Source organism: Cyclopterus lumpus, chromosome 18, assembly GCF_009769545.1.
Source record: "Cyclopterus lumpus isolate fCycLum1 chromosome 18, fCycLum1.pri, whole genome shotgun sequence".
Classification (NCBI taxonomy): Eukaryota; Metazoa; Chordata; class Actinopteri; order Perciformes; family Cyclopteridae; genus Cyclopterus; species Cyclopterus lumpus.
The window spans coordinates 3,156,570-3,169,069 of record NC_046983.1 but is presented as its reverse complement, the minus strand read 5'-3'; the positions used below and the strand labels follow the sequence as shown (position 1 = coordinate 3,169,069).

The 12,500-nt window shown below is 41.9% G+C and overlaps 1 protein-coding gene across 2 annotated transcripts in view; it reads left to right on the top strand.

The window, feature by feature from the left end:
• The window catches only part of col4a6 (collagen, type IV, alpha 6), an 85,010-nt gene that overhangs the window by 57,869 nt on the left and 14,641 nt on the right, over positions 1–12,500 (top strand). Inside the window, exons 5-21 of one of the 2 annotated variants that reach the window (XM_034556738.1) lie at positions 5,023–5,157; positions 5,292–5,336; positions 5,644–5,763; positions 5,881–5,946; positions 6,583–6,618; positions 6,721–6,783; positions 7,287–7,322; positions 7,451–7,492; positions 7,907–7,996; positions 8,399–8,452; positions 8,574–8,636; positions 8,753–8,797; positions 9,378–9,431; positions 10,269–10,338; positions 10,426–10,536; positions 10,630–10,779; positions 11,123–11,173. In XM_034556738.1, the coding sequence (XP_034412629.1) occupies positions 5,023–5,157; positions 5,292–5,336; positions 5,644–5,763; positions 5,881–5,946; positions 6,583–6,618; positions 6,721–6,783; positions 7,287–7,322; positions 7,451–7,492; positions 7,907–7,996; positions 8,399–8,452; positions 8,574–8,636; positions 8,753–8,797; positions 9,378–9,431; positions 10,269–10,338; positions 10,426–10,536; positions 10,630–10,779; positions 11,123–11,173 (1,231 nt within the window). The remainder of the gene's footprint in view (positions 1–5,022; positions 5,158–5,291; positions 5,337–5,643; positions 5,764–5,880; positions 5,947–6,582; positions 6,619–6,720; positions 6,784–7,286; positions 7,323–7,450; positions 7,493–7,906; positions 7,997–8,398; positions 8,453–8,573; positions 8,637–8,752; positions 8,798–9,377; positions 9,432–10,268; positions 10,339–10,425; positions 10,537–10,629; positions 10,780–11,122; positions 11,174–12,500) is intronic. The other variant, XM_034556740.1, reaches the window with a different exon arrangement.

Sequence of the window (12,500 nt, the reverse complement as noted above, 5' to 3'; positions counted from 1 at the left end):
CAACCAAAAAGAGACACAAAACAACCAAAAACAGTAACACAACATATTTAAAGAGACACAAAACAACCAAAAAGAGACACAAAACAACCAAAAAGAGTAACACAACCTCTTCAAAGAGACACAAAACAACCAAAAACAGTAACACAACATCTTTAAAGAGACACAAAACAACCAAAAACAGTAACACAACCTCTTCAAAGAGACACAAAACAACCAAAAACAGTAACACAACATCTTCAAAGAGTTACAAAACAACCAAAAAGAGACACAAAACATCTACCAAAAGATACATAACAACCAAAAAGAGACACAAAACAACCAAAAACATTAAGAAAACATCTTCAAAGAGTTACAAAACAACCAAAAAGAGACACAAAACATCTACCAAAAGATACATAACAACCAAAAAGAGACACAAAACAACCAAAAACAGTAACATCTACCAAATGATACGTAACAACCAAAAATGACACAAAACAACAAAGATATACTAATATATATATATGTATATATAACCAAGACACAAAACATCAATAAAGATATACAAAACAAACAAAAGAAACAGGAGGAAGTACAGCTGCTGTATTTTCTATCTCTGAACTCGTAGTAGAGGAGAATTCCCACACTGCTGATGCACACACACACACACACACACACACACACACACACTGATACAGAAAATATGCAGATGCGTATGAACAAACTCTGCAGGAATCTGAAATCCCGACTTAACTAAACACAGCTGGCTGGAGCTCGTCTTCACACACAAACCAGGAGGTTCACTCCACACATATTTTTAAAACGTGCCCGATGAATCAAATCGTTGCAGTTTTTCTTCTTCTTGTTCCTCGTCTTCTAACGAGGTTAAACGAGGTTCTCGGCCCAGATTTATTTTTGCTTTCGGTAGTTGCTGATTGTCAATATTTGCCCACGATTTGGTTATAAAGGAGTTGGAGTAACGTGCTCTTTGAGTTTTCTTGCGTTTGAATAAATCATAAAACATGAATAATAACGATACAATAAAAAGCAGTACATTTTACAGGTGACTAGCTCTGTAGCTACTGGAAGACCAATTAATTATACCTTTAATTAAATATTAACGGATGTCTTCATGTCACAACACCAGATACCTTTAGTCCCTCTTTTTACTCTTTTTCTTTTTGCCCTTTTCACTCCAAACTGTTGCTTCTCTAAGAGAAATACTGGTTTGGTATAATAAGCCCGGTTCCCGTCACAAAAGGACCTTTTTTTTTTTTTAAATCCGAAATGTAACTTTATACCACATTACTATGTGTACATCACTTTTAAAGGTCTTAAAGGTTTTAAAACGAGCCAAACGTGACAATTACATCGGAGAGGTCGTCGCCCCCCCCCCCCTGAAGAATCCTGTGTTTATTTTTATGGCTTTTACCTTAACGGCTCATCTCGACCCCCTGACCGCTAATGGGGTTTTTTATTGGAGAGGAAAGCACCTGGATGGAAAAGAGACAACAGGTTGTTTGTTTAATGGCCAATTTCTACAAACAGATGAGTCTGAGGAGGGGTGGGAATGAGTCTGAAGAGAGGCCTACTGGGAGGCCTACTGGGAGGACTGGGAGGACTACTGGGAGGCCTACTGGGAGGACTACTGGGAGGACTACTGGGAGGACTTGGAGGACAACTGGGAGGCCCGACGTGTCCAATTCATTGACATTCAACCCTCTAAACCTTGTTTTCTTATTCACATTTTGCTCTCTGTGGCCTTGATTCTCTCTGCAGAATATAAGTCCTGCCACTCGATGGAAACAGCACAGCCGTCCCTCTCTCTCTCCCTCTCTCTCTCTCTCTCTCTCCCTCTCTCTCTCTCTCTCTCTCTCTCCCTCTCTCTCTCTCTCTCTCTCTCTCCCTCTCTCTCTCTCTCTCTCTCTCTCTCTCTCTCTCTCTCTCTCTCTCATCCCGAGCAGGACAGACATGTCTGAGATAAGGATGAGGTGTTTTGGTTCGCCGGTGGGAAAAAAGGACGACGCAACCTAAACTTTCCCACCTAGAGAGGATTCCCCCTTTTTCTCGTGTGTGTGTGTGTGTGTGTGTGTGTAGTTGAGTGTGGGAGCTGCTGACTTTTTAGTGCTCTCACTTGTTTCATCTTCCACAGCATCAAAAGTCCCGTCCCTCTTGACCACATTCTTCTTGCCTTTTTGAGGTTCTGCCCGACCTTGTAATCAGGTTATCAAACTTGCCCCCGCCGATTAAACTCGCACCCAAAAGCCCAACATTTGCCCCCCCACCCATTCCCCGCGTTGCACCCATCACCGTCGCCCAGTGAGCATGCGGTGTGACAGCTAAAATCTTCCCCCCCTCCTCCCCCGCACACTCGTAGCTCAAAACAATGCGTCCCCGATAAACCCTCCGAGGGTGTGTGTGTGTGTGTGTGCGTTCGCTGGGTTCGTGGGCGTGTGCGCGTCGGTAGACAACAAACACAAACACACACACACACGCTGGTTTTCACACGCATAGCGGCTAGAATCTGTCTGTCCAAGCACTCCCCCCCCCCCTCCACCGATCAGGAAGTGAGGTCGGCCCGACGGGAGCGGTAAGTCCAGAGAGCTTAGCGGCCCCGAATGGGCCCCATTGTGCCCTTTGTGCTGGAGGGGATTTGGGCCTACAAACTGACCAGTCTGCTGGAAGGTGATGAGGCTGGAAGGTCGGGGAGGGCCGGGGCGCAGGACCCCGGGCGGGCTGGCATGAAAACAGACGGCGATGCCAACTGGCGAGGGGTTGACTGTAGGGGGGGAGACGGAGGCTCAAATGTGTCTTTAAAAAGAAAAAAAATGCTTTATTTGTACAATGTTTGCAAAACCCCAGATGTGGATTAAAGAAGCCATTTTTTAATTTGAGCGTTAACTCAAATGTAACTTTATACAAATTAGGAGTGATTAGCATTTAGGGGGAACTATATTGAATATAATATTAAAAGTATGCTTTGTTTAATAATCACGTGTTGTTTTCGTGACCTTAGAATGAGCCGTCTACATCTACATATGGATAGGTGTTCCTACGGTGGCTCGGAATGGACAAAACTGGCACACACAGGTAGAAGTTTCAGTCGGTTGTAATCTGCAGCCTCGCCACCAGATGGCGCCAGATCCCCCTACACGCTGGACCTTTAAAAGCTCCACGGCTATATGCAGAGAGACATTCTTTTACTTTTCGGGGATTATGATTTGATTAAGATCGATTTTAAGTTATTCCGCAGGGTTCAATGCACATTTTAAGGATTAGCACAGATTATTAAATTATTAAATTCTCTGAGGGTTGTTGTCCCAGTGTGGGACGGTAGATCGCCACCTAGTGGTCATGTTCATGCTGCAAGCTAAATATGAGGCTCTAACACCGCTCTTTTTTGGGTCTTTACTGGTTTTCCCCTCCTCTTTTTAGTTCCCTTTCATCCTTTTTACTTTCATCTCCACTCTGTGATCTCACATTCGTGAATGCCACGCCATGTTAGGGAATAAACAGAGACGCTCTCCTCCAGCTGACCGTGAAAAGACACTCTCTGAAGATTAGATGTTAGTAGCTGTTTATTACATTTATCAGCTCTTTTAAGATACTAGAAAGACTAGAAAAGAAATCCTCCTCCGAACGATATTGTTTTACAGCGATGGAGGATGAGAAGGAAGGAAGGCGTGAGAGAAAGTGCACGGACCCCCACGGATAATGAAACCAGGTGTGAGCGCGAGCTGCGAGCCAGACAGCGTTACAGCCCTGTCATTACTGATACCTGCCCCCCCCCCCCACCCCCCCTAAGGCTGATCCAGGATCATTGTCCCTTTAAAAACTTGTACTTGGCGTTACACCCGATACACAAAACAATTACTTTTATTAGTTTGCACCAGAGGGTTTCACAGTCTTTGTAACTGTTGGATGTTTTTTTTTCCTTTCCCCTAATTGGTTGATTGAAAAAAATATATTTATATATTTTTTAAGTCCCTTTTCACCCTCTTCTCAGACACTATGATAGAGATCGATGCCACTCTCGTCCATTTTTTATATGAAGCTGCGTTAGCTTAGGTTAGCTTAGTTTAGCATAACGAGTGGAAACAGCTAGCATGTTATTTCTAAAGCAGCTCCACGAGTCACTTTATCGTGTCCTCGTATTTTTAAAAAGAACGTAAAGTTTTACACAAGAGGGTATTCATGTCATTTATTAACTCCACCCAGCTGGCGCTCCCCGCAGGGTAAAACAAGCGCTAAACGCGGTTCGTAGCTTTGATGGTTGGATCACAGTTGCATGTTTGTTATATACGAACAGGACCAGGTGGGGGAGGGATTTACCTTCCTTTTCGTAATGGAGGGGTGTGTGAACCTTTACCTTGTGTGTAATGAAGGGTGTGAGTCATCCTCTGTGTGTGTGTGTGTGTGTGTGTCTATTGTACACCTTTAAAGGACTTTGCGTTGACCCCGGACATCTTTTTTATCATCTATAAGCAATAAATAAACATAATAATAACATCTAAAAGAAGAATATATAGAAATAATATATTAGAGTGTTTTTATATTTTTTTTATATTAGTCATTTTAAGTGTATGTTAATTAAATACAGTATTTCCAACAAGGATAACGTCTCCTATGAAGACATAATTTATATCCAAAAATGTTTTAAATAAATAAACATAATAATAAATAAATAAACATAATAATAACATCTAAAAGAAAAATATATAGAAATAATATATAAGTGTGTTTTTATATTTTTTTATAAACAGTAAGTGTATGTTAATTAAATACAGTATTTACAACAAGGATAACGTCTCCTATGAAGTGTTATATTGTATATTTATTATTTATTTATACACCAGCATTCAGTTATGGATCCTTCACAGGAGATATTTGTCTATTTAAATAAAAGACGCCTCCCTTCGGACATTTTAATAAGCCGTAAATAATAAATAAATAAAATGATTGCCGTTCGTCTGTTTGACATTCGCGCATTTTACCGATTGTCTGTTGTCCCTTGGTGACCGACCGCCTCCCCTCTCCTCTCAGGGTCGTCCGGGGACCCTCGGTGAGGTGGGTCAGAGCGGACCGGAGGGCCCCCGTGGGGGTCTGGGCCCCTCGGGGCCTAAAGGAGAGAAGGGCCACAATGGACTGAAAGGACCATCTGGCCCCAAAGGAGACAAGGTGGGCGTTGAAAATATCGATTTAAAAAATAATTCACGACTAAAGCTGATGAATTAAATCGCAGTGGCGCGTTTCCGCCACCAGGTGTCGCTGTTGTAGCTGATTATTAATTATGGTTTTATCTGCTCACACAGGGGCCGATGGGAGTACCGGGGTTCCAAGGAACAGACGGAGTACCTGTAAGTACACTTAAATACACAAATATTCCTGATCATCGTGTAGTTATAGTCATAGTTTTTATTTTTCATTTTTATAAAGCTAAATCAGTGTTTTCTGGTACAGAAATGTAAAAAATATTGAAGAAATTAACGTTAAAAAATAAATATCTTTGCCACACAACTAAACATTGATGTTACGCAACGTATTTAAATATCTGCTGCTGTTTAATTTCAATTAATTTATTACTTTTAATCTTTAAATAAATAAAGCTTTATTGTGCATAAAATGAAGATAAAGAAATATAAATAAAGATCTGTCTCTCTGCAGGGTCACCCGGGTCAGGACGGAGGACGAGGACCGTCGGGACTGGACGGGTGCAACGGGACCCGAGGAGAACCCGGGGCGCCCGGATACGGGACCGGAGGACCCGGACTACCTGGATTCGCCGTGAGGACGAAAAACTTCTCTTGTTTATTTCTTCACGCGTTTGTGGAAGTTTGAAGTCTTCGTTGATTATTGATTATTGATTATTATTAAAGGGACGGCGTCTTTTTACTCCAACAGGGACCGTACGGGCCGAAGGGCCAGAAAGGAGAACCTCGGTTCATCTCCGGTAACGGTGGTCTGTCGGTAAGGTCTTCTTCTCCTCCTCCTTCTTCTCCTGTTTCTTCTTCTTTTTCTTCTTCTTCTTCTTCTCCTTCTTCTTCTGTTTCTTCGAGTTTTTCATCTTGTTGTTGTTGTTCTTCTTCTTCTTTATGTTTTTCTTCTTCGTGTTTTTTTTCTTCTTCTACTTCATGTTTTACTTCTTCTTCTTAGAGTTGTTCATCTTGTTGTTGTTGGTGTTGTTCCTCTCGTTCTTTATGTTTTTCTCCTTCTTCTCCTTCTTCTTCTTCTTCTTCTTCTTCTTCTTCTTCTTCTTCTTCTTCTACCTTTCACCTTTTTATTAAACGTTTAATATTTAGAACTATAATATTTTAAGATTGTTTTCCGGTTTCTTACTTCTGTCCTTTTTGAAAACAATGACCTTAATCAGCGCTGAGCCTGCAGCGCTGTCCGCGGCCACCAGGTGGTGCTACAGCAACAACAAAGTGGCATCCTGCGTCTCATCTGTGTACTAAACCCTAATAAAGAGGGTTTATTCTCAGCATGATTGTATATATGTGTTCATCTACATTTAAAATGTTGATACAAATGATTTAAAGTTTTCTTTTATTAAAAATAAAGAAATTAAGTTTATTTATTTAAATTTTTTTGTCCTTTCTTTAGAGTTACCCGGGTTCGCAAGGAGCCAGCGGTCAACCTGTAAGAGTTACCTACTAGTTTTCTGTAAATAGATTAAATAATCTATAAATGCTGTGCACTTTAAATGCAACGTTCTGACCCGGTTGGGTTTTCTCTCTGCAGGGTATCGCAGGTCCCGGTGGTCCATCGGGTTCTCTGGGTCCGAGGGGGCCCGAAGGGTTCTCCGTACGTTAAATCATCTCGTTTCCCTTCCTCAGGCTCCGCCTCTTAATGTCACTTTCATTTAACCAGTTAAACACATTGTGCTCTTAATGATGGTTCATATAGAAACTCCAGGATTACTTTATTTATGATTTACTATTATTTACAATAAAGTAAGTGAGTTGAAATTTAATCCCACAACGTACTTAATTATTACATTAAGTAGTGTTAATTAATTCATAAAGGTTTCAGATGATATCATTTGATGAAGGAGTATTTTTATTTTTGGATATTTTATTTCAAGATAAAAAAATAATTATTAAGTTGATGAATATATAGATTGAAATGTTCTAAAGTTACATTTTTTTATTATGGATGATTTATCTTATTTTAACCACCATTAAATCTTATATTAAATCTTATATATATATATATTATTTTATTTCCCTTGAAGCGTTTGTGAATATTATTTCTGATTTTAGTCGTAAACTTTATTAACTGAGCCTGTTTTTGTGGTCTGTCTCCAGGGCCCGCCCGGTCCTCCCGGCCCTCCAGGACCAATGGTAAGTAAAATAATAGAGTACATAGATTTATTTTATTATAATATATTCAATAAGGTTTAATTTCATCCTTTAAAGGTCGTTGCTTTTCTTCCTCCGAGTGTGTTTCGTTAAACCTTGTTGTCTTTTAGGGGAGCCAGAGTGACGGATATGTAGGAGAGAAAGGAGACAAGGTACGCTGAAGACATCACACACACACACACACACACACACACACACACACACACACACACTCTCTATTAACTGCCTGTTGAGTATTCTAAGTGACAACCTTTTATAATTCATTGTTCGTGTAAATGGTTAATTAATAATACAGGAAATAAAGAGAGACCAACGTTTAGCTCGTTAAAGTCTGATGATCAGGTTTGGTCTTTCCAGGTGTGCGTTAGCGTAGCTTAGCACAAAAAAACAGGCAGCAGGAAGTAGGTCGTGTTGCTGAGTGAAATTTATTTTTGAAAATGTTTTTCTTCGCGCCCCTTTCCTCATCCAATCATCTCTCTCCCGTCATGTCCTCCTTCCTCTTCCTGTGTCTCCTCCCCCTTCCCCCTGATTGGCTAACGGTGTGTCGTGTGTATTCCGGACTCCAGGGCGACGTGGGTCTTCCCGGACCCAGCGGTACCCCCGGCGACGGGTCGCTAAGAAGCGAACAAACTCTCACCATCTACAAAGGAGATAAGGTAACACACACACACACACACACACACATACACAGGGTGGGGTTTCGCCATAAAAGTGGTAAAAAGAAAATCCCCCCCCTCAACTTCCCCAAAAACTCTGCCCGTTGTCCCGCCCCCTTCCCTACCTGCCGCCCTGTTATAAACAGCCCCCTCTTCCCCTTGGTTACGGTATCCGTGGCGACGTGGCCGGCCATTGAGCAATGGCGTGGTGCAGACCCTCACGCATCCTCTTGAGCCACATTATATTCCCATCACCCTCAAAGCCAGTTTTGGGGAAAAAGACAAAAAGGAATACATTCTGATATTATCCGGGTGTTGTTGTTGTTGTTGTTTTCTTCCTGTTTCACAGTTTAAATCCAACATGACGCTGTCCTCATGTTCACTAATTGTCTTTCCTCACAGGGGGAACCGGGCCTGAGGGGGACCAGAGGGTTCACTGGCGCTGTTGGGAGACCAGTAAGAGCCTCTTCTTCTTCTTCTTCTTCTTCTTCTTCTCCTCCTCCCAGAAAACATGCGTCTCAACGGGAGGAATATTCCCCCTTTTTATGAATACGACGCCATCTTTTTTTTCTTCCAGGGATCTTTCGGCTATCCCGGCGAATTTGGAGAGAAGGGCATCCCTGGATACCCCGGGGCGAGAGTGAGAGCCGCGTTAGAAGTCGAAAAGAAATGTTGCGTCTTTTGTCAAATATGGCGTCTCACCTTTCCTTTCCCTCTTCTTCTGTGGTGGATGTCGTCTTTGGTTTCACCCGGCAGGGTCTTCCTGGTTTCAACGGACCTCCCGGAGCTCTAGGACAACAGGTGGGATTTTATAAAACGGTTATTTTAAAGAAAATATATATATACACGAACCGAGAAGTTAATGCTGTGAGCTATTTATAGAGGGAATACTCCTTTCTGATTGGCTGATGACTATTAGCTGTCAGTTCATGTAACAAGACACAGCTGTTTAAAGTAATTAGAAACTTTCTACAGGACCAGTTAAATCGCAGATGAAGCTTTAATTAATTAATTAATTAATTAATTAATTAATTAAACTCTGGGTTACTGAATTCAAATATATTTTTTTTGTGTCATGTAAAACATGCAAAATTCCTAAATTCCATGTTTTATATAAGTAGGAGTATTAATGAATTATCAGTCAAATGCACTTAAGTAGCAGAAGTGTTTATTAATTATTAATATATTACTAGTATACTAGTAGCTGAAGCTGTCTGGTGACTGTAGTAAAATGTATCTATTTGTCTCTGAAATGTAGCAAAGTAGAAGCAAACACACACACAGAGCCATTAAATGATGAATAACAGTACAGTCAACAAATAAACAACAACGACAATAGAATCGTAGGACTGAACCGTTTTTGTTTGTTTTGTCCCGACAGGGATTAATGGGCACTCCCGGTTACGCAGGGAATCCAGGATACCCGGGACCAAAGGTAACACGAGTGTGTGTGTGTGTGTGTGTGTGTGTGTGTGTGTGTGTGTGTGTGTGTGTGTGTGTGTGCGTGTGTGTGTGTTGACGTCGAGTGTGTTACTGTGTCCCAACTCCACGCTGCATATGAAACTGCAGACGATATTTAATGCACGAACCTTGATAGTGTGCAAAATGCAACTTCGTAAAATCAAGCTGCAATTTTAAAATGTCGCTGCCAATTAAACTTATAACAATTAAAACTTAGAACAATTAAACTTATAACAATAAAACTTAGAACCCTTTGTATCTTGACGTGTCCCCTGGAGCTCTATTATTACTTTCTTTCAGCTCCAAGAAGCTCCTCCATCTTACTTTTATCCTCAATTATTATTTGAAATAATAATCTCAACTTCTTTACTTAAAACCTGCTTAGAATTAACTTTATTTGTCTTGCGATACCCTTTTCTCACCAGCAGTGTTTCTTTAATATTTATTTTATTTATTATTATAATTATGTATTTTATTTTAAATAAAAGAAGGAAATTAGATGAAAACGTAGCTTTGTGATGAAAACAGATATCCTGTATTGACAAAAAAAAGAATTTATCTTTATATTTGTCTTGCGATACTCTTTTCTCACCAGCAGATGGCGCCAGTGTTTCTTTAATAATTATTTTATTTATTATTATTATTATTATAATATTTTATTTAAATTAAAAAAAGGAAATTAGATGAAAACTTAGCTTTGTGATGAAAACATATCCTGTATTGACAATTTTTTTTAAATTTCTCTTTACTTTTGTTTAACTTAACCTTTTTAACTTTAACCCGCTCATGTGTTTTTCTTTGTCTCCGACAGGGAGAACGAGGCGGGCCCGGAGCCCCAGGACCTCCTGCCTACGTTAGTGGTTCAAGCACCGCTGTTCAAGGTACCACGAAACCCCGTCTCACAATGCAATGGATCAATCACAGGGCGGCTGTCGAGTGTTGAGCGTCTCTTCTCTGATTGGCTGCAGGACCAACAGGTGTCCCGGGCCACAATGGCCTCCCCGGGGCCCCCGGTGACCAGGGATTCCCAGGATACCCAGGACCACCGGGCCAACCAGGAGTTGGTGGTTTTGGCACCGGTATAGGCTCTCATACACACGCCGAGATGCAACGGGTTGGTTTTTGACATCAAAGTACAGATTCGATTACCCCAAATATGTCCCCGCATGCAGGTTATTCCGGATCCCCCGGTTTTCCCGGGACCGGCGGCCCAAAGGGAGAGAAAGGTAACCAAGGCATACCGGGCTACGGCTTCGAAGGAGGCCCCGGCAACCCTGGACTCCCCGGACCCCCCGGCAACCCCGGACCTCAGGGCCCCGCGAGTACGTTGACGCACACAAACGACTGACTTAAGCTCCTCCTCCGCAGGTGGTCGCGATGCGGCTCGGCTCCCGAACCGCGAAGAAACGAGCAGATGTTTGATGTTTTTCTGCTGTTTTTATTTGTCTGTGACGGAGCACTTTGAGCCGGACCGGCTCGTGCGAAAGGAGCTAAAAATAATTAAATTTGTTGTTATTCTCATGAATAAGACGAGGATGCAGTACCTTTACCGTCCTGGCGTTGGCGTTGTGCTGGCCATAAAAAGCCAGTTTGTCTCTTGAAGTGTAAGAAACCTGATAGAAACTTTAAAAGCAACATGGCTGACTGATTTAACTGTCCTCCAAGGCTTTGCCGTTGGACCGTGCGTCATCTATCCTGAGTGGTCCAGGCCCAAAGGCAGGTATCCTAAATGCGGCCATATTGCCATAACTCGCCATGGCAATATTCAGCCCGCCAAAGTGAAAAAAAATCATAAACAAAACTGCCAAAAAGCTTCTTTTAATAAAAAAAACAAACAATTTAACGCTATACTCTGTGGAGGGTGCGGTGGTAAGTATAGTCGAGAAGAGTGCATTCTTCAGACTTGGATGGGAGGGCCTTCTCTACTCCAAGGTGCTTTTCTCCTCTTTGGCCACAAGGTGTCGCCCCTGCTGTCGCGCAATTCACTGATTTTACATGGACGTCGATGCATGGCAGCGGGCGTTTGTTCCCAAAAATATAGTGTACAAGTAAACTGATGTTAGTAGCTTTTTTTTTGTTGGTGCAGCAGTACATTGCTTCGCTGTCTGCTTCTCCGGAATCCATCGTAATACACATTGAACATTGATAAGTACCTCAATTAAAATAGCTTCAAATAATCCGTACTGTCCCTTTAAGGCGGTCTTTTAAGCCCTCCTTCACTGTATTTAACCCTTGACCAAAGACACGGGTTGTTCTCCCCGTCCTTGACCGTAGATCCTCTTCCACACTGAACATTGATAAGTAGCTCAATTAAAATAGCGTACTGTCCCTTTAAGGCGCTCTCTTAAGCCCTCCTTCACTGTATTTGATGGAGATGATTTATCATCCTTGACCCTTGACCAAAGACACGGGTTGTTCTCCCCGTCCTTGACCTTAGATCCTCTTCCACACTGAACATTGATAAGTAGCTCAATTAAAATAGCTTTAAATAATCCGTACTGTCCCTTTAAGGCGGTCTTTCAAGCCCTCCTTCACTGTATTTGATGGAGATGATTTGTCATCCTTGACCCTTGACCAAAGACACGGGTTGTTCTCCCCGTCCTTGACCTTAGGTCCTCTTCCACACTGAACATTGATAAGTAGCTCAATTAAAATAGCTTTAAATAATCCGTACTGTCCCTTTAAGGCGGTCTTTCAAGCCCTCCTTCACTGTATTTGATGGAGATGATTTGTCATCCTTGACCCTTGACCAAAGACACGGGTTGTTCTCCCCGTCCTTGACCGTAGATCCTCTTCCACACTGAACATTGATAAGTAGCTCAATTAAAATAGCGTACTGTCCCTTTAAGGCGCTCTCTTGAGCCCTCCTTCACTGAAATAGACTATAATACATGTATTTGGTGGCGAGGGGGTCTTGTGATTTGTCATCCTTGACCCCGGACACGGGTTATCCTCCCCGTCCTTGACCTTAGGTCCTCTTCCACAGCGAACACGCATCCACACATAGACAATAGGACGAGTGTTTACTTGTTTGTCTCCTTTG